The sequence below is a fragment of the Myotis lucifugus genome, unplaced genomic scaffold (genome assembly GCF_000147115.1).
Source record: "Myotis lucifugus unplaced genomic scaffold, Myoluc2.0 scaffold_811, whole genome shotgun sequence".
NCBI lineage: Eukaryota > Metazoa > Chordata > Mammalia > Chiroptera > Vespertilionidae > Myotis > Myotis lucifugus.
In genome coordinates, this window is record NW_005871859.1 from 126,857 (window position 1) to 146,842 (window position 19,986).

The 19,986-nt window shown below is 50.8% G+C and overlaps 2 protein-coding genes across 7 annotated transcripts; both read left to right on the plus strand.

Annotated features, from left to right (window-relative positions):
• Positions 1 to 341: 341 nt before the first annotated feature.
• On the plus strand, positions 342 to 10,954 carry VPS11 (VPS11, CORVET/HOPS core subunit). Of its 2 annotated transcripts, none has more exons than XM_006106361.3 (16): positions 342 to 582; positions 1,116 to 1,264; positions 1,362 to 1,497; positions 1,807 to 1,970; positions 2,551 to 2,798; positions 3,229 to 3,430; positions 4,410 to 4,561; positions 5,399 to 5,585; positions 6,541 to 6,687; positions 7,045 to 7,233; positions 7,340 to 7,501; positions 7,733 to 7,872; positions 7,958 to 8,160; positions 8,291 to 8,462; positions 9,900 to 10,122; positions 10,233 to 10,954. In XM_006106361.3, the coding sequence occupies exons 1-16, from the start codon at positions 396 to 398 to the stop codon at positions 10,395 to 10,397; spliced, it is 2,826 nt and encodes a 941-aa protein (XP_006106423.1). In that variant the 5' UTR covers positions 342 to 395; the 3' UTR covers positions 10,398 to 10,954. The 2 variants fall into 2 exon arrangements, with proteins under 2 accessions (XP_006106423.1, XP_023602949.1); XM_023747181.1 differs by having other exon boundaries at positions 354 to 582; positions 1,350 to 1,497.
• Positions 10,955 to 11,535: 581 nt separating this feature from the next.
• Positions 11,536 to 19,739, plus strand: HMBS (hydroxymethylbilane synthase). Of its 5 annotated transcripts, none has more exons than XM_006106363.3 (14): positions 11,536 to 11,710; positions 14,262 to 14,315; positions 14,653 to 14,725; positions 15,341 to 15,390; positions 15,474 to 15,529; positions 15,886 to 15,963; positions 16,200 to 16,277; positions 16,400 to 16,475; positions 17,535 to 17,648; positions 17,890 to 17,928; positions 18,432 to 18,551; positions 19,026 to 19,079; positions 19,214 to 19,300; positions 19,393 to 19,596. In XM_006106363.3, the coding sequence occupies exons 1-14, from the start codon at positions 11,678 to 11,680 to the stop codon at positions 19,564 to 19,566; spliced, it is 1,086 nt and encodes a 361-aa protein (XP_006106425.1). In that variant the 5' UTR covers positions 11,536 to 11,677; the 3' UTR covers positions 19,567 to 19,596. The 5 variants fall into 5 exon arrangements, with proteins under 5 accessions (XP_006106425.1, XP_023602952.1, XP_023602953.1 ...); XM_023747182.1 differs by lacking the exon at positions 11,536 to 11,710 and adding an exon at positions 12,011 to 12,091 and having other exon boundaries at positions 19,393 to 19,739; XM_023747184.1 differs by lacking the exons at positions 11,536 to 11,710; positions 18,432 to 18,551 and adding an exon at positions 12,002 to 12,091.
• The last annotated feature ends 247 nt before the right edge of the window (positions 19,740 to 19,986 follow it).

Genomic DNA, 19,986 nt, shown 5'->3' on the forward strand with positions numbered 1-19,986 from the left:
AATGATAAGAGGATCATCCATTGGCTGCCTCCCGCCTCCGGCTGGGGATCGAACCCTCAGCTGGGGGATGCGCCCCGACAGGGTATGGAACCTCGGCCCCCTGGCTCAGAGGTCGGCACCCAACCACAGAGCCTCGCCAGCCGGCAAGGGCCAGCTCTTAAGAGCATTTCAGCCAGCCCAGTCTCAGGCCGCAAATGGTAAAGTGCGGGTTTCAAGTGGTGGGCGGGGTGGCCGCCCTCCTCCGAGGCCCCGCCCTCCTCCGAGGCCCCGCCCACTCTCCAGCAGCCGGAAGCTCTCCGGAGAGCCCGGGCCTTCGGGCTCCAGGAAGCTGTGAGTCATGTGATTCCGGGCGCCTCTCACGTGACCTCCGACTGGAGGCCGGGGCTTGGGCCAAGATGGCGGCCTACCTGCAGTGGCGGCGCTTCGTTTTCTTCGACAAGGAGGTGGTGAAGGAACCGCTGGGCAGCGATGGGCCCGCTCCCGGGCCCGCGCCTGCCGCTGGGCCCGCTGCTTCCAAGCTCCTCTGCCTCCCTCCTGGCATCACTGTCTGCGACTCAGGCCGAGGGAGCCTTGTCTTTGGAGATATCCTTCCTCTGGCGCTGCCCCTCCCCGACCCCTGCGGAGGCCCCGCTGGGACGGAATCGGCCCCTTGGAGGGTTCGTGCCGCCTGCCCCTTTCCTGTCGGCGGGCGCCGGGTGCCGTCTGTGGTCTGAGGGCAGGAAGAAGGCCGTTCTCTCACTTGCCAACTGAGTCATCCCGGGCAATCGTTGAAGCTCCCCAGGCTTCAACTTCCTTATCTGTAAAAGGGTATAAAATGCCAACTTGCAGTAGGGTTATTTTAAGATCAAAGAAAGGGTGCAAGTTGGCTTTCAAAGATGAATATGTAAGGTGTCCCTATCTCCGCTGCCCAATATGGGGGTGGCAGGTAAATGAGACCAGGAGTTTGCTGCTTTGTTCTTCACGGTGCTGGTCCAAACTCTGGTCTCTAGGGAGCCCAGGAGATAATATGGACAAATCCATGAAAATTTGAAGAGCTGCATGTATGTTAGTTGTTATCTGGCTTCTGGTCTAAATGTAAGTCCCCGTGGAGAGGAGGCTCCTTGACTGCGCTGCACATATGGAAGGTCAGGTCTGGTTCTTGTCGCGCTCCCTCCAGCTTACGGGCTTCCAAGCCTACAAACTACGGGTGACACACCTGTACCAACTGAAGCAGCACAACATTCTGGCATCTGTTGGTGAGGATGAACAGGGCATCAACCCCCTGGTGAGTCCTGGGAAGGTAGCGGGAAAGACCCAGAGGTCTGGGAATGTTTGTTTGCTGGAGGGTGGTTAGCATTCATCCATCTGAGATCTGCCAACAGGTGAAAATCTGGAACCTCGAGAAGAGAGATGGTGGCAATCCACTCTGTACTCGAATCTTCCCTGCCATCCCTGGAACAGAGCCCACTGTTGTGTCCTGTTTGACTGTCCATGAAAATCTCAATTTTATGGCCATCGGTAAGCAGAAAGAGGGCAAAGCTAAAGCTCCAGGATTCTTCGTAGATGTTTTTCAGAGTTGCTTCTGCAGCTCATATTTATTGTTTTCATCGGACCACCTTGTTCTGAGATATTAGAGTTTGGAATAGGAAAGGATTTAGTTTTGTTCTTTGAAAAATGAGTCAGTGAGTACCTATCTCCATATTAACCATTGGAGAAGCTGGGTATGGAGAGAGATCTCATCACTCTGAGGAGTGCTTCAAGTGGCCGTCTCCCTCTGTGCTTCCTGGCCTTGCAGCTTCAGTCAAGTCGTTTCCTGCTCTTGTACAGGTTTCACGGATGGCAGTGTTACCTTGAACAAAGGAGACATCACTCGGGACCGGCATAGCAAGACCCAGATTTTGCACAAGGGCAACTACCCTGTAACGGGACTGGCCTTTCGCCAAGCGGGAAAGAACACTCACTTGTTTGTTGTGACGACAGAGAACGTTCAGGTATGACCAGGACCTCCACTGCTAGGGGCAAGTGAGAAAGGCTTCTTTCTCCGTTGCTTAGGGAGCTAGCATAGGAGCTGACGAGAGAGGTGGGATTCTGACATTTGTCGTCATGTAGCCTCGAGTCATTTGCTGAGCTTATTTCTTCATTTGAGAGAGTAGGAAGAGTTAGAGTTAGGAAAAGAACTCTGGGCTTGTAAGAAAAGACCTGCATTTTTTTTTCTAACTAACTTGTGAAGTGACGTTGGACAAGTTGCTTTACTTCCCTGGATCCTGTTGCTCCTAATTTATAACAGCCTACTCTCAGGAATAGTCTTTTGATAAAATAATAAAAGATTGTATTTCTCTTACTTGCAGAATTCCTGTAGCAGGTAGTGACAGTATATACAGAAGGAGGAAAGGTGGTCTCTGCTTATGTATTTAGTAGATGGGTGATGGCTAATGGAGAAGGCAAGCGACAGGGAAAGTCTTAGGGGCTGAGAATGAGAAAGAATTAGTACGGAGATGGGAATACCTTTGGGAAGGCTTAGATGCCGCCGTCTCAGAGGGTGCCTGATAACCCCTTTCTTACTTCTCGAAGTCCTATATAGTTTCTGGAAAGGACTACCCTCGTGTGGAGTTGGATACCCACGGTTGTGGCCTGCGCTGCTCAGCCCTCAGTGACCCTTCTCAGGACCTGCAGTTCATTGTGGCCGGGGATGAGTGTGTCTACTTGTACCAGCCTGATGAACGTGGGCCCTGCTTCGCCTTTGAGGGCCATAAACTCATTGCTCACTGGTTTAGAGGCTACCTTGTCATTGTCTCCCGTGACCGGAAGGTTTCTCCCAAGTAAGAACTCCAGGGAAAGGGAAAGGGGGAGGGCTGTGCTTGATCCCCAGAATTGACCTGTTCTAAAAACCCTACTACCTGGATCCTGTCAGTCTCCTACTTTGGTTTTATGTAGATTGTGCTTACACCTAGAATCAGTTACAATGTTTATACTGAGAAATGTGTTGTGCTGCAGACATTTGTTGAGCAGTCCTGATACCCTAGAATGTTCCAGAGAATTTTGAACATGGTATTGATTTTTGTGCTCTTTAGTAAAAATAAATTGGGGCAGAGGAAGGAGGGATTAAGTAGTCAAAAACACTGTCTCTACCCCTTCCTCTCTCCCTAAAATCAATCAATAAAAAAATCAAAGTGGCCATTGGAAAGGAAATAGAGGGGAAGCTGAGGCAGAGAAGGTACAAATGTCTGGTGCTTTTTCTTTCCCACACAGGTCAGAGTTTACCAACAGGGACTCACAGAGCTCCGACAAGCAGATTCTCAACATCTATGACCTGTGCAACAAGTTTATAGCCTATAGCGCTGTCTTTGAGGATGTAGTGGATGTGCTTGCTGAGTGGGGCTCCCTGTACGTGCTGACGCGGGATGGGCGGGTCCACGCACTGCAGGAGAAGGACACACAGACCAAACTGGAGGCAAGGCCACCAGGTTCCCAGCGCTGGCCATAGGCACCCAGATACTGCTGTAGGGACAGGCTCCCAAGACACATTGGCCAGAGTGTATCCTTCTCTTTGGGTCATAGCCTTACTCAGCTCCCTTGGGGTAGAAGTACAAGGTAAATGGCCTGGGATGAGGCTTTAGAGCAAGCATGTCAAACTCGCAGCCCGCAGGCCACATGCAGCCCATAATGAATATTTTTGCGTCTCAGCCAATATAACAGTATGTAAGAAATGTTTTAATAGAAATTTCTTAAATTTTACAATATCCTGTAATACATTATTATTAACGAACTATAACTGATTACTATAATCGTGTTGCATTCATTTCCCTTACGCGCAGGCGCACCATTTCTCTCCATTAACACTAGCAGCGAATATTTTAGCAGCCAATGGCCACATTATTAATCTTGTACTGACTTGTTTAGTGTGCGCAACAGGAAATATTTCACTTTCGGAGAACAAGAAAATAGGTTTATTTGCTTATTAATTTGTGCATTTATTCAGTGTCTGGTAAGTTAATGTTCAAGAAAAAATATTAATTTTTATTAAAATGTTCTATTATTTTATGTTAATGACTCATTTATTTCAGCCCTTTGTATCCAGCATGTCTCTATCGAAACAAACCCAGGTTTCTTTGAAAATTGAAGCTTTAGTTTTTTTTGCAGCCACATACACTTCAACCTTGTTTATTTGGCCCGTGTTAGCCTTTGAGTCTGACATGCTTGCTAGAGGGAAGTAACGGCTAGGAGCCTGAGCCCACTTTCAGGGTCCACTCTCTGCAAAGAGCCTTAGGAGGTAACCTGATGTTGGTCTTGGGGGTATCAGAGGTCTCACCCTGCTAGGATTTAGGCAGATAGGAACTTCAGGACTGTCTGGCATGTGTGTTGTGGGTTCATTCTGGGGAGGTGTCGCCTCAGGACTGCATCTACCAATTTTCCAATCTCTTTCCTTCCAGATGCTGTTTAAGAAGAACCTATTTGAGATGGCGATTAACCTGGCCAAGAGCCAGCACCTGGATAGTGATGGGTTGGCCCAGATCTTCATGCAGTACGGGGACCATCTCTACAGCAAGGGCAACCATGATGGGGCAGTCCAGCAGTATATCCGGTCAGTCAAAGGGTGCTTAAGGGTTTTTAGCTGTGAATGCAGAGACAGGCAGCCAGATAGGCTAATACCTGTGCTCGGGGGAAGGGAATGGACTCTACCAGGAACCTTCCTTTTTTTCTGCAGAAACTGATGCCTTGAAGAAGACAATATGTGGAAAGGGAATGTTTAGGGTGAAATATTACATGACCAGTATGAGATTGAGCTGATGAACACCTATTATTTTAAACTGCAGTTTGGCCTTTGTTAATATTCATTTTTACCTAATTCTCCCACACATTCTTTCCTTGGTATTAATTCTTGGAATTTCCTGCCCTAATAAGGGGTGTTAAGACCCTTTCTAGCTTCTTTCTCAACTTCTCTAGAATTCCTGTTTTCAGCCAACTTTAAGAATTAGTACTCTGGAGGCTTGTTACTCACGTGGTCCACAGTCTAGCAGCATCAGTATCACCTGGGACTTCGTTGGAAGTGCAGGCTCTCGGGCCTCTCTGCAGCCCTGTTGAAAAAGAATTTGCATTTTAAGAAGATTTGCAAGTGCCCGGCTGGTGTGGCTCAGTAGTTGAGTGTCGACCCATGAACCAAGAGGTCCCTGATTTGATTCCCTGTCAGGACACATGCCCAGGTTGCTGGCTCGATCTTGGTGCGGGGCATGCAGGAGGCATCTGATCGATGTGTCTCTCTCATCACTGTTTCTGTCTCTTTATTCCTCTTCCTTCCTCTCTCTCTCAAATCAATAAAAAATATTTTTTTAAAAAGGAAGATCTGCAAGTGATTCCTATGCATGTGAAAGTTTGAAAAGTACACTGATCCAGATGCTTCTTGATGCATGTGTCTCCCTAGAACCATTGGAAAGTTGGAACCGTCATATGTGATCCGCAAGTTTCTGGATGCCCAGCGTATCCACAACCTGACCGCCTACCTGCAGACCCTGCACCGGCAGTCCCTGGCCAATGCCGACCACACCACCCTGCTGCTCAACTGCTACACCAAGCTCAAGGACAGCTTGAGGCTAGAGGAGTTCATCAAGGTGCGGGCGGGGGGCGGGGAGTGGAGCAGAAAGGGTATTCCTTGAGGCCCCCACTGAGCACGAGGTGGCGCCCCCAGGGCTTGCCCTTCAGCAGGATGCAGGGAGAGGAAAGAGCTGACCTTATTTGGGGACCAGGAAGGACCCTCTGGCCTATAAACTGGGAAGAGGAATAGCGTTTCCCGCCAGTTCTCTCCTGTCTCCCTTCTTGCTTTATGATGCCAGAACTTCCCTCAGTATCTAAGCCCAGGGAAGTAGTAGTGGGGTAGCCCTTTGTCCCCAGAGGAGTCCCTCTAAGTCAGTGATGGCGAACCTCTGACACGCGTGTCAGAGGTGACACGCGAACTCATTTTTTTGGTTGATTTTTCTTTGTTAAATGACACTTAAATATATAAAATAAATATCAAAAATATAAGTCTTTGTTTTACTATGATTGCAAAGATCAAAAAATTTCTATATGTGACACGGCACCAGAGTTAAGTTAGGGTTTTACAAAATGCTGACACGCCGAGCTCAAAAGGTTCGCCATCACTGCTCTCAGTAGTAGGGGCAGAGGAAAACTTTGGCTCTTAGGAACTTTCTGAGAAGCAGGGGAGCATACTATTTTATTTATTTATTTTTTTTTAATATATTTTATTGATTTTTTACAGAGAAGAAGGGAGAGAGATAGAGAGTTAGAAACATCGATGAGAGAGAAACATCGATCAGCTGCCTCTTGCACATCTCCTATTGGAGAGTGCCCGCAACCCAGGTACGTGCCCTTGACCGGAATCGAACCTGGGACCTTTCAGTCCGCAGGCCGACGCTCTATCCACTGAGCCAAACCGATTTCGGCTATTTTAAAAGTGTGGACTTTATTATTATCTTAAGAATCTGGTCTTGAATCAGACGCATGTGTCCTGTCCTTTCCCTGACCACACCCTCTTCTGTGCGTGATGCTGTCTACCGTTCCCGGCAGACAAAGAGCGAGAGTGAAGTCCACTTTGACGTGGAGACAGCCATCAGGGTGCTGCGGCAGGCTGGCTACTACTCCCACGCCCTCTACTTGGCCGAGCACCATGCACACCACGAGTGGTACTTGAAGATCCAGCTAGAGGACATCAAGGTAGGGGAGACGCTTTTTTCCCCTTCATTTTCGTGGAGGTGTTTTCATGTGTGTGTTTTTGTTAATCCTCACCGGAGGATATTCTATTCATTGATTTTTAGAGAAAATGGAAGGGAGGGAGGGAGACAGACAGACAGACAGACATCCATCAGTGTGAGGAGAGACACAGATTGGTTGCCTTCCGAACTCAGTGCCCAGGCTGATGCTCTAACCACTGAGCACACAGGTCAGGGCACTAGAGGAGACTCTTGACTCATAGTTCTGTTCTTTCTCTAGGACATTGGGAATGATGACAGTGCTCTCTCCTAGTGGGTGAGACAGGAACATGCCCTTACTCTGCCCTTTACATCTCCACAGAACTACCAGGAAGCCCTTAGGTACATTGGCAAGCTGCCTTTTGAGCAGGCAGAGAGCAACATGAAGCGCTATGGCAAGATCCTCATGCACCACATACCAGAGCAGATGACCCAGTTGCTGAAGGGACTTTGTACCAACTATCGGCCCAGCTTTGAAGGTCAAGGTGACAGGGAGTCACCAGGCCGCAGGGTGAGGCCCTGGGAGAATGGCTGTTGGACAGCAGGGATCACCTTTGGGGCATCTTAGGTACCAAGCTCACTCACTCCGCCTCCTCTCTCCTCCATTGCCATCTTAGGCCAACTCAGAGGAGTTCATCCCCATCTTTGCCAACAACCCACGAGAGTTGAAAGCTTTCCTAGAGCACATGAGTGCAGTACAGCCCGACTCACCACAGGGCATCTACGACACGCTCCTTGAACTACGACTACAGAACTGGGCCCATGAGAAGGATCCACAGGTGAGGCCTGGTAAAAACTGCAGGAGGTACTGGAGAAAAGACAATTCTTCCATCTTTCGTGGTTGCTTTGGCTGCCTTCTATAGACCAATAACACCTCACCATTGGTGGGTAAATGGGCCTCAGTAAGAAGGAGATTGGACTGAGGAGAAGAGATAGTTGACTTGCCTTCCCCCAAGAGGCCTTGTGATTTTTTTCCTTACGTCCAGCAGCTCTCCTCTCTCCTGCCCCAGGTCAAAGAGAAGCTGCACGCAGAGGCGATCTCCCTCCTGAAGAGTGGCCGCTTCTGCGACGTCTTTGACAAGGCCCTGGTCCTATGCCAGATGCACGACTTCCAGGATGGGGTCCTGCACCTCTACGAGCAGGGGAAGCTGTAAGTTTGGGGAATGTCAGGGAAGCGGGAAGGGTCCAAGTAATTTTCCAGGGACAGCCCCTGAGGTGTGCCTGACCTCGCATAGGTATCAGCAGATGATGCACTACTACATGCAGCATGAGCAGTACCGGCAGGTGATCGAGGTGTGCGAGCGCCATGGGGAGCAGGAGCCCTCTCTGTGGGAACAGGCGCTCAGCTACTTTGCCCGCAAGGAGGAGGACTGCAAGGAGTACGTGGCAGCTGTGCTCAAGCATATTGAGAACAAGAACCTCATGCCACCACTTCTAGGTACTCGGGAGGACAGGGTGGGTGGGTAGGTGCCAACTGCTGAAAATCAGGGGCACTGGGGCAGGAGCACTTCAACCCTGTCCAGTGGGTACTGCTCGGTTCATTGTTTCCTCCTGGACCCCAATCTCAGTGGTGCAGACCCTGGCCCACAACTCCACCGCCACCCTATCTGTCATCCGGGACTACCTGGTCCAGAAACTGCAGAAACAGAGCCAGCAGATTGCACAGGACGAGCTCCGGGTGCGGCGGTACCGAGAGGAGACCACCCGCATCCGCCAGGAGATCCAGGAGCTCAAGGCGAGGTACTGGCATCTGGACAGGTGGAGGGGTCCAGGGGATAACCTTGTCCTTCACAGGGTGTCATTAAATGCTTTCAAAGACAAAAGATTATACGGAGTGTGTTTGAGCATTTCATGCTTGAAGATATTTTATTGGAGGAATTCCAAAAAAGATCGTTATTTATCGCGCTTTGGAGGATATTATCTAGTATAGGTACTTTTCGTTCTGTATTTGCTTCTCTATATTTTACATTTTCTAAACACACATCTAAGTTGTGTAGTTAGAAGCCAGTCAGAAGTAAAAACTTTGCTTTAGAAAATACAAAGCCCTAACTGGTTTGGCTCAGTGGATAGAGTGTCGGCCTGCGGACTGAAGGGTCCCAGGTTCGATTCCGGTCAAGGGCATGTACCTTGGTTGCGGGCACATCCCCAGTAGGGCGTGTGCAGGAGGCAGCTGATTGGTGTTTCGCTCTCATCGATGTTTCTAACTCTCTAGCCCTCTCCCTTTCTCTCTGTAAAAACATCAATTAAAACATATATTTTTAAAAAAATACAAAAAGTGGCCTGGCCAGTGTGGCTCAGTTGGTTGAGCATCATCCTATGGACCAGGAGGTTGCCCGGTCAGGGCACATGCCTCGTTGCAGGCTCAACTCCCAGTAGGGGGTGTGCAGGAGGCAGCCGATCAATGTTTTTCTCTCATTGATGTTTCTAACTCTCTCCCTCTCCCTTCCTCTCTCTGAAGTAAATAAGAACATATTTTTTAAAAGAAAAACAAAAGTGATTATATGTATGTATAGTAGACATTAATGCTAACTCTTTAAATATTATTTGCCCTTAATATTGTAAAATGTTTATTAGAGAACAATCCCACAAATATTTACTGAGCCCCTATTATGTTCCAAGTACTGTTCTTTTTTTTTTTTTTAATATATGTATATTTTTAATTGATTTCAGAGAGGGAGATGGAGAGAGAGAGATGCTCAACCACTGAGCCATGCTGGCCAGGCCCAAGTACTGTTAGCAGCACAGTGGAGCTTACATTGTAGAGGTAGAGACAGACAGTTATCATATTAAATAAGCAAAATGTTATAGTATGTTAGATGGTGTTAAGTTCAAAGAAGAAAATTGAGGAAAGGAAGTAGGGTGAGGAGTGTGTGTGTGAGAATTTCTAAGGTGTTTGGGAAAGGCCTCTCTGAAAAGGCCACATCTGAGTAAAGACCTGAAAACAGTTTTGTGGCAATTGTGAGGCTGAAAGAGAAAAGTATCCCTTGAGTGGTTGGGCTTCCTGGAACATGCTGAGGCACTGCAGGCCCAGCACTGCTGTCTTCTGACCTTCATACGGTGGTAAGGAGAGCAGGGCCTGGATCTCTCCTTAGTGACTCCAGCTGCCTTCTCTCTCAGCTTGGCTGTGGGCCCTGCCCTCACTGTCTGCCACTCCTTTCTGGTCTCCCTTGCCTGTAGTCCGAAGATTTTCCAGAAGACCAAGTGCAGCATCTGTAACAGTGCCTTGGAATTGCCCTCAGTCCACTTTCTCTGTGGACACTCTTTCCACCAACACTGCTTTGAGAGTTACTCGGAAAGTGATGCTGACTGCCCCACCTGCCTCCCTGAAAACCGGAAGGTCATGGATATGATCCGGGCCCAGGAACAGAAACGCGATCTCCACGATCAGTTCCAGCACCAGGTTGGAAAGAGTGGCTAGATGAGTACCCACTCGTAGAGTCGGGAGCACTGCAGGGGAGCCCATTTGAGGAAAGGAGCACTTCAGTTCTGATTCCTTCTTCTTTCCCACAGCTCAAGTGCTCCAACGACAGCTTCTCGGTCATCGCTGACTACTTCGGCCGAGGCGTTTTCAACAAACTGACCCTGCTCACTGACCCTCCCACGGCCAGGCTGGCTGGAAGCTTGGAGTCTGGGCTGCAGCGGGACCTGCTGGTGCACTCCAGGAGGGGCACTTGAACAGCTTGGGGGCAAGAGCGGGGTGATAATGGAGGCCCAGCAGCAGGAATACAGGACTGAGGCAGAGCTAATGCCCAGGAGTCAGGCAGGCATGTCCCGGCCTCTGCTGTGATAGCCTTCAGGACTGAAGGGGATTTTTTTTCCTGCCTCCTCTTTGGCCAGCCCACTGTTTTTCCTGTTAACTTTCTGAGCAGCATTGATTATTCAAACCCTGGGGGAGGGCACCTCAACAACCTCCAAGTATAGGCAATAGCTGCTTTATTCTCCATCCAAGAGCACCAGTCTGTGCTTGGGTCCTTGCTCCCAGAGTCTATAGATAAATGATTTCAGCCCTGGCCCGTGTGACTCGGTTGGGTGTCATCCCATACACAGAAAGGTTGCTGGTTTGATTCCCAGTCAGGGCACATGCCTGGTTTTGGGTTCATTCCCCAGTAGGGGGCGTGCAAGAGGCAGCCTATCAGTGTTGCTCTCATTACTGTTTCCCTCCCTCTCTAAAAAAGCATTTAAAAAATGTTTTTTAAAAACTGATTTCGGGGTTGATAAAGTTATTCTGGGGACTTGCTGATTCTTTACTGTAGAATTGCTTGTCTTCCTCTGCATTCCTAGAGCTCCAGGACCCACTTCCTTCACAGACTTCCTTCACTGCCTTAAAGATCTTGGTTTGGCTTCATTCCGTGAATGGGCGGGGCCTGTGGCATCTGGTAGGGTCCCGCTTACTGAAGAGCCGCCGCAAAATTCCAAGGACTGAGGCCCCCCAAACAGTTCTGCTCTGTAGTCTGGCTGGCTCTGTGGTTCTTTGGACAAAATACTTAATGTGGGAAGCAGGTTCTGATAAGAGCCTTGGGCCTAAGTCTGCCTTCACGGAAGGTGCTCGGTATCGGAGGATAAGCAGGATAAAAAGGTCTGCAAAGGGGAGCAGGGGGTTCATCTGGGCTCAGCCACCGACCATCAGCGTTGCGCGCAGAACTGTGGAGGTGGAGGTAGAAAGGAGCAGGCGGGAGGCTGGGTTTCAAACCAGGAAGACGGGCAAGGAAGTCGCCGTCGGCCTCAGCTGGACCGAGTAGGGGCGGCACCGCAATGGCCCCGTCTCTGTCGCAATCCTAATTCCCGCCCAGGGCAGGCACCGCCCCTCCGAGGGCGGGCGCCGGTAGTGACGTAGCCGGGCCAAGTCGGCGCCGCGGACGGAGCGCAGGCCCTCCGTGGCGCCCGTGCCCGCCAGCCGGTGCCGCCGGCGTCCCGAGTTCGGAGCCCTGCGGAGGCCCTGCTGACCGGGCACTGCCATGTCTGCCCCCAGCCACGCGGCCGCGCCGGCGGTGAGTCCTGAACCCGTGACCCTCGGGACTTCGGTGTCCAGACTAGGGATGCAGTGATTGGCTTCGGGTTACCACCCTCTGTGTCGTCTATTGGTCGGAACTACTGTCCGTCTTCCCCCCTCTCGGCCCCGCCCGTACAGCTGTTAAAGGGCCAGTCGCTGAGCCGCCCTGTGGAAGGAGAGGAAGTGGCGGGCGGTGCGGAAGGGGTTAAGAATGGAGGCGTTGTCCCCTCCTGCGGGGTCTGGGTGGGAGTCCTCCAGGCCTGGCACCGGCGGGTCTAGGTTCAGGTGGCGCAGACCGAGGAAGCTCGTGCGCCGCAGTAGCGCCCAGACCGAGAAGACGGGCCGTTCCCCGGGATCCCTTCCCAAGGGCCGGGCCGCGGTGAGGTCCCGCCATCTTGGGAAATGTTCCACGTGCATCCAGAGGGGAGAGCACGCCCCCCAGTCTCCGAACTGCACACACACATCCAGGAAGAGCACCTTCTTCCCTTTTTCCGTCTCACCAGTCACCCAGCCCCAGCCTTCTTCCCAAACCCCAGCTGCGCCCGGCGGCGTGGCTCAGGGGTTGAGCGTGGACCTCTGAACCAGGAGGTCACGGTTCCACTCGCGGTCAGGGCACAGGCCCGGGTAGCGGGCTCAGTCCCCAGTGTGGGTTGTGCAGGAGGCAGCCGATCAATGATTCTCTCTCATCATTGATGTTTGTCTCTCTTCCTCTCCCTTCCTCTCTGGGATCAATTTTTTAAAAAAAGCTGCAACACACCCTGGGTCACTACCCTGGGGGCGGGAGGGGAGCGCCCTCGCCCTCCTGTCTCCCGATCCCCAGCTGCTCCGCGCGAGCTCTGGGCTGGTGCAGATGCAAACTGCAGAGCCGCTGGAGGCTGCTGCCAGCCTGAGATAAGAAAGAGATGGGCAGCTGCTTATCTGCCCCTGCCCAGCCTGCTAGTGAGTAGAGGATTCCTTGCCACTGCAGACATTCCTGAGCACTGGACTGGGAGTAGAAAGGTCTGGATTCCAGCTCCAGCCCTCTGCCCATTAGGAGCTGTGTGACCCTGGACAAGTCACTTCACCCTTCGGAGCCTGGTTTTGCTGTTACAACATGGTCCCAAAGACGTCCGCCCTGTCCACCTGATATGTGGCCGTGAAGATTAAAAGCGGTAGCTCTAGCATATACATGCTAAATAAACCAGTTCCGATGGAATCATTTAACTGACTGTTGTGCAGACTCAATGAACTTAAGGGATTGCCTGAACCTCGCAGTTCTGGGACCTTAGATGTCTTTCTGTGGATTCCCTGTGGCCCAGAATTAGTGGCCATGTTTAGCATTCCAAGCCTCGCCTAATTTCTCAGGCTCCCCCAGGGTTGGTTTTTGTTTGTTTAATGTCTTGTTTTTTTTATTGATTTCAGAGAGGGAGAGAGAGAACCATCAATGATGAGAGATTCATTGATCAGTTGCCTCCTGCACAACCCCAATTGGGGATCAAGCCTGAAACCCCAGGCATGTGCCCTGATGGGGAATTGAACCATGACCTGCTTCATAGGTCGATGTTCAACCACTGAGCCATGCCGGCCGGGCCAGTGTTTGTTGTTTAGAGAAGAGATAGGAATGGAATATACTGCAGTCCAAGACCAACTAGTTGTCACCTACTCCTCAGGTGCCGCCTAGCGAAACAGCTCCCTGGGCTAAAGATCCCAGAACAGGGAAAGTTGAAAGTATCTACAGTGGCAACTGTCAGGTCTAGAAAGAAATAAGATCTCAGGCTGAAGAACCCAGTTCTGCTTGCTTGGCACCGAACACCTTTGTCCTGGAAGGAGAGTGTGTTGAGTTCTTGGTTTGATGTCCCAATATTTCCTTGTTGGTGAAACCACAGGCAGCACTCCAGGTGAATGTATCTCAGTCTTATAGAACATCAAAGGCAAATGATACCTGGGTCCAACACTCTTCATTTTATAGATGAACAAGAAAGTACTGCAGGGGTGATGTGCCCAAGGTCGCCCAGCCAAGAGGCTGAGCAGGACTGTACATCAGATCTGTTGACCTCAGCCCCTTGGGTAATCATTCGATCAGATTAGGGGGTTCATAGTTTGGCAGCTGTTGGATAGCTCTTGGATCTAGGTGGCACTGACGCTTCCTTAATGCCTGTTCTGCTGTGGATGCTTGAACTTGTCCTCAGTGACTCAGCCTGTGTGGCCCCAGCTGCCCTGCCCCTCCTGCCGCAGTTCCCACCCTCTCTGTGGCCACGTTGATGGCCCTTATCTCTTTGCCCACCTGGCTCTGTGCAGCACTCCACTGCCGTGGCCAGGATGGGCTTGTGCGCTCAGTGTCCTGGTTAGTGCAGCAATAGCAGATCCTACTGTCGTTTCCTTCTGGTCTCTGCTTCTCTGGGTCTGTGAGGAGAGCAGAAGGTACCGAGGACAGGAAAGGGACCAGCCTTGGGTGGCCGCTGGCCAGGGGCTGAGATTCCTTTCTTCCAAGCCAGTGATCTGTTTCTTGGACAAGGTGTTGAGGAACACAAGGAACAGAGGGACTGTGACCTGGGAATTTTTTTTTGCAGGAAGAAAACAGCCCAAAGATGAGAGTGATTCGCGTGGGTACCCGCAAGAGCCAGGTGAGTGCAGGTACTGGGTGGAGGTTTGTGGGAAGAGTCTGTGTGCACAATATTATAAGTTGGGGGGCCCAGCAACTCAGGGCTGGAGGAAATGGGGTAGCTGGGTGTTAGAATTTTATGCACAATGGCAGATTGCATTCTGTGGAGAGAGAGTCCCTGGGCTGGGGAAGTTGTTGGGGTGCAGAGGACTCCCAAACCAGACCCCTCTCCTCCCAAGGTGGGCATTCAACACCTTCTTTGAATTCCAATCCCTTCAGGATTGTCTTGACCCTGTGAGCATCTGAGCTCAGGGCAGTGGCCAGGGAAGGACAGGACTAATGCCAATTTCTGCCCCCAGCTGGCGCGCATACAGACGGACAGCGTGGTGGCAATGCTGAAAACCTTAAACCCAGGCCTGCAGTTTGAAATCGGTGAGTTTTCCGGACAGTAATGGAAGTAATGGGAACCCTCACCTGCTCTGGAGGGGAGAGCACAGTGTTTCCAGCTTTGCCTGGGACCACAGCCTGGTCCTGTTGCCACCAAGAAATCTTGGCTACTCCCAGTTTGGAAGACTCCTCACCCCTCTCCCAGGGCTAGCCTGCATCTAATGTCTTCTGCATTGAGCCTATTTATTTATTTATATTTGTTAATCCTCACCCAAGGGTATTTTTCTATTGATTTCAGATAGAGTGGAAGGGAGAGGTAGAGACAGAAATATCAATGTGAGAGAGACTCATCGATTGGTTGCCTCCTGCATGCACCCCAACCAGAGCCGGGGAACCTGCAACCGAAGTACATGCCCTTGACTGGAATCGAACTTGGGACCCTTCAGTCCCCAGACCGATGCTCTATCCACTGAGCCAAACCAGCTAGGGCTTGGGTCTTTTTATGAGGGTGTTGATCTTCCTGAGAGATTGTACATTCCCGGAGGGTTGGAGCTGGGGCTTATGTGCCCCTGTGTCTACCCTGAATCTTAGCAGAGTGCTGGCTTTAGTAGGGCCACGATGAGTACTGATCAATGTGTGACCGGTTGACTCTCTCCTCAGTTGCTATGTCCACCACAGGGGACAAGATTCTTGATACTGCACTCTCTAAGGTAATAATGCCCACCCACCCCAACCCTTGTCCCCTCCTCTTTCCTTCTCCCAAGAGATTCATTCTCTCGCTCTTGTGTGGCAGATTGGAGAGAAGAGCCTGTTTACCAAGGAGCTGGAGCACGCGTTAGAGAAGAATGAGTAAGTGAAAGACAGGAGAGTGTGGGCCCTCCCAGCCTCTGTGTGCAGCAGACCTGGGTATCAGCTAGGCTGCTGGGCTTAGACTCTTGGATAGGCTCAAGAGGGAGTCATATGTGTGTTTTTTAGGCATCAGAAAAGGAGAGTGTCCTGATTCTGAGCCCAGCAAGATTGATGGGGGAGGGGGGAGGAGAGGAGGAGAGTGGGGAGAAAGGGAGAAGGTCTCAGGGTCCTGAGGTCTCTGAGGCCTGCTTTTGGAACTGCTCCTGGCTCGGCCACTGAAGCAGAGGCGGGATGGATGGAGCAGAGGTGGAAGCTGCTGCCTGGACCCTTCTCCTGCCCCCATCCCATCTCTCTAGAGTGGACCTGGTCGTTCACTCCCTGAAGGACCTGCCCACTGTGCTTCCTCCAGGCTTCACCATTGGAGCCGTCTGCAAGTAAGTGCCCTCTGAGTCTGGGCCTGGGCTGGGGAGGGGGCAGGATAGGCAGTGAGTTAACCTTGGCTTTTCCCTTTGGGACTTGGCCCTCTGCCTCTAGGGCTGGCTCCCCTGCCCTGAGGAGTAGTAAGCATGGCAGAAAAACTCAGAAAATGCCAGTTAGTTGGCTATCAGGAGAGACTGGATATGACCTGAACTGAGACCTCTCACTCTACAACCCTCCCTCCACCCCCTAGGCGAGAGAACCCCTATGATGCTGTTGTCTTTCACCCAAAATTTGTTGGGAAGACCCTAGAGACCTTGCCAGAGAAGAGGTGAGTGGGGCCTGGCTAGGCGTCTTGGTGGAATATGCACAGAAGCTGGAGGACGGGGAGGAGGAGGAGGAAAGGAACAGTGCCTGGGGTTACATCTCACTTTCCACCCTGTCTTTGAGCAGTGTGGTGGGAACCAGCTCCCTGCGAAGAGCGGCCCAGCTGCAGAGAAAGTTCCCACATCTGCAGTTCAAGAGCATCGTATCCTTTTAGAGGAGGGTGGGGCCGCAGCTGGAAGGCTAGGTGGAAGGCGAGGTCCAGAGGGCCTGAGAGTCCCTAACATGGAAAGGACTTCCAGAGGAAGTGGACCATGGGGCAGTGGATTAACTGTCTTCCCATTCATCCACTCATAACCCTTTCACATCAGCATTGCCCCTGCTCAGATAGAATTTACAGTTTGGTTGGGGAGACAAACGGGCATTGATAAAACAGTGATGCTGAACAGTGATTACTGAGGGGGGAGGGGGGAGATGGGGAAGGGCTGAGCACTTCCATTTTTATGTTCTGTATTGTTTTGATTTTTACAATGAATATGTAGTATGTTTTATAAAACTAAAATGGTATGTGATAAGTGCTCTAATGTGCAAAGTAGGGAATTCTCTGGAAGCTTCTAACTGGAACATCTAAACACAGATTTTGGGGGCAAGGAAGGCTTCTGAGAGATCTTTGTAATCTTGGGCAATTTAATTTATTTGACGTATCATTTTCCTCATCTGTAAAATGTAGATACTAATAAAACCTTCCTCATAGAGTTTCTGTGAAAACTAAATGAATTGGCATATGTACATAGCATTTTAGAATAGTATCTGGCATATAATATGAGTTAAGTGTTAGCTGCTTCCATTAAGCTGAGAACCAAAAGATGAGAAGTTGGCCAGCTAGAAAACAAAATAAGCCAATCAGAGAAAGACAAGTGTCACATGATCTCACTCATATGTGGAATCTAATGAACAAAGTAAACTGATGAACAAAATAGATCCAGAGACATAGGAGCATGGAACAGACTGTGGAATCTGAGGGAAGGTGGGGGTGGGAAGAGATCAGCCAAAGACCTTGTATGCATATATGCATAACCCACAGACACAGACAATAGTGTGGTGAAGGCCCGGGGATGGGGGGGAGGCCTAGAAGGGGTCAATGGGGGGAATACGGGGGACATATGTAATACTTTCAACAATAAAGATTTAATTTTTAAAAAGTTAGGCAGCTAGAAAGTTTCAGGCAGAGAACAATGCACATGTCCTTAGCATCTCTCCTCAGCGGGGAAACCTCAACACTCGGCTTCAGAAGCTGGACGAGCTGCAGGAGTTCAGTGCCATCATCTTGGCCGCAGCGGGCCTGCAGCGCATGGGCTGGCAGAACCGCGTGGGGCAGGTGGGGGCCATCCCCTTCCCCTCCCAGTTCATCTTTACCCCCTGCCTGTATTTAGTGGTAGCTAATGTTCTTTTTGAACACCCTGCCTCTAACACTAAGCTGGAAAGAAGTTTCAGGGAAGATTGGGAATCAGAGGCTGACTCCCTCCTTTGCCTGTCCAGGCTTTCTGTCTGATAGGGAGCCCCCGCTCACTGCAGTATGTCACTCTGTCTCTATACTTTTGCCTGTTCTGCCCCCACAGATCCTGCACCCCGAGGAATGCATGTACGCTGTGGGTCAGGTATGCTTGCCCAAGGAGCTGGTTGTACAACCATGTGCATCAAAGTTCCCAGGGAGGGGCAGGCCTTGGAAGGCTACTCGAGCAAAGGGCCTTGGGGAGCAGTTGAAGGTGGGCTGGTTCCCACCCTTAGCTCCATTGGTCGGGAAAAGATTGGGTCTGATGTCTTAGGCCAGCGGTTCTCAACCTGTGGGTCGCGACCCCTTTGGGGGTCAAACGACCCTTTCACAGGGGTCGCCTAAGACCATCGGAAAACACATATATAATTACATATTGTTTTTGTGATTAATCACTATGCTTTAATTATGTTCAGTTTGTAACAATGAAAATACATCCTGCATATCAGATATTTACATGACGATTCATAACAGTAGCAAAATTACAGTTATGAAGTAGCAACGAAAATAATTTTATGGTTGGGGGTCACCACAACATGAGGAACTGTATTAAAGGGTCGCGGTATTAGGAAGGTTGAGAACCGCTGTCTTAGGCCGTTCTTCCATCAGGGGGCCCTGGGCGTGGAAGTGCGAGCCAAGGACCAGGACATCTTAGACCTGGTGGGCATGTTGCACCATCCTGAGACCCTGCTTTGCTGCATTGCCGAACGAGCCTTCCTAAAGCACCTGGTAGGGCCTGTGTTCCACCTGTGGTTGAACAGGAGTTGGGAAGGGTGGTGGGGAGACTGTCACATTGATGCTCTGTATTTAATGGTAACTTATTTTCTTTTTTTTAAAATATATTTTATTGATTTTTTTTTACAGAGAGGGAGAGGGATAGAGAGTCAGAAACATCAATGAGAGAGAAACATCGATCAGCTGCCTCCTGCACACCCCCTCCTGGGGATGTGCCCGCAACCAAGATACATGCCCTTGACCGGAATCGAACCTGGGACCCTTCAGTCCGCAGGCCAACGCTCTATCCACTGAGCCACACCGGTTAGGGCTGGTAACTTATTCTTGAATGTTGTGTATGAAGAGGACCCAGGTCTGGGCCCTTAGCCTCCTTTTCAGTGGTGTCCTCACAGGCCTATGAATTTCTGGACTCTGGGCACAGGGTAGTTAAGGGTCTTTGGGGTTCACGGGGAGACCTTCTTCCTGCAGGAAGGAGGCTGCAGCGTACCTGTAGCAGTGCACACAGCTATTCAGGATGGACAAGTAAGCAGGGAAGTGGGTGGGAGGGTAGGGAAGGACTGGCATTTCTCCCTGTGCATCCCACGTTGCCAGCAAGAGCTCTGGATTCCAAGTGGTTTCCTCTCGGGACATACTAAGGCACCTGTTTTCTTTCCCAGCTGTACCTGACTGGAGGAGTCTGGAGTCTGGATGGCTCAGAGAGCATGCAAGAGACCATGCAGGCCACCATCCACATCCCTGCCCAGGTGCCAAGGCGAGAGTGAGGGAAGGGTAAGAAACAAGCTGCCTCATCTTCCCCTTGAGTGCTCACCAAACCCTACGTTCTTCCCTCACCCAGCATGAAGATGGCCCTGAAGATGACCCACAGTTGGTGGGCATCACTGCCCAGAACATTCCACGAGCAGCCCAGCTGGCTGCTGAGAACCTGGGCACCAGCCTGGCCAACTTGTTGCTGAACAAAGGAGCCAAGAACATCTTGGACGTCGCACGGCAGCTTAATGATGCCCACTGACTGGTCTGTGGTGGGCTGCTGCCGCCCAGGCTGGCACCCTAGGCCTCAGGGGCCTGAACTGCAGTCAGACTTCCAGGGATGGCCTTGCCTGCTCAGTAGGTGGGGCCTCATCTCTTTAGAGCCCAAGCCTTTGAAATGTAATCAACTCTGCTAATAAACCAGCTCTGAAGGTGCCTTTGTTTTGGTGGGCTTGCAGGGAAGAGGACAAACAAAACCCTTTACTCCTTCAGAGGCTGGGAACTGCCCAGAGCGCGTCTGGAACCTCCTTGTTTCTGCCTCCATCGTTCTCATTTCACCTCCCACAGCAAATTGTCTCCCAGGGACATTAAAGAAGCTATAATCTTAAAGTCCTATTTGCTCTCCTATTAACCAGTCTTATAACAGCGTCTCCCCTCCCCCACAGTCCCCCCAGAGAACAGA

Coding starts and splice junctions, on each gene's coding strand:
- VPS11 (XM_023747181.1), top strand. CDS start 396: ATGGCGGCCTACCTGCAGTGGCGGCGCTTCGTTTTCTTCGACAAGGAG. Junction 1,498..1,806: donor TCTCAATTTTATGGCCATCG/GTAAGCAGAAAG, acceptor GCTCTTGTACAG/GTTTCACGGATGGCAGTGTT. Junction 1,971..2,550: donor TGACGACAGAGAACGTTCAG/GTATGACCAGGA, acceptor TACTTCTCGAAG/TCCTATATAGTTTCTGGAAA.
- HMBS (XM_006106363.3), top strand. CDS start 11,678: ATGTCTGCCCCCAGCCACGCGGCCGCGCCGGCG. Junction 15,964..16,199: donor ACCATTGGAGCCGTCTGCAA/GTAAGTGCCCTC, acceptor TCCACCCCCTAG/GCGAGAGAACCCCTATGATG. Junction 19,301..19,392: donor CCATCCACATCCCTGCCCAG/GTGCCAAGGCGA, acceptor TCCCTCACCCAG/CATGAAGATGGCCCTGAAGA.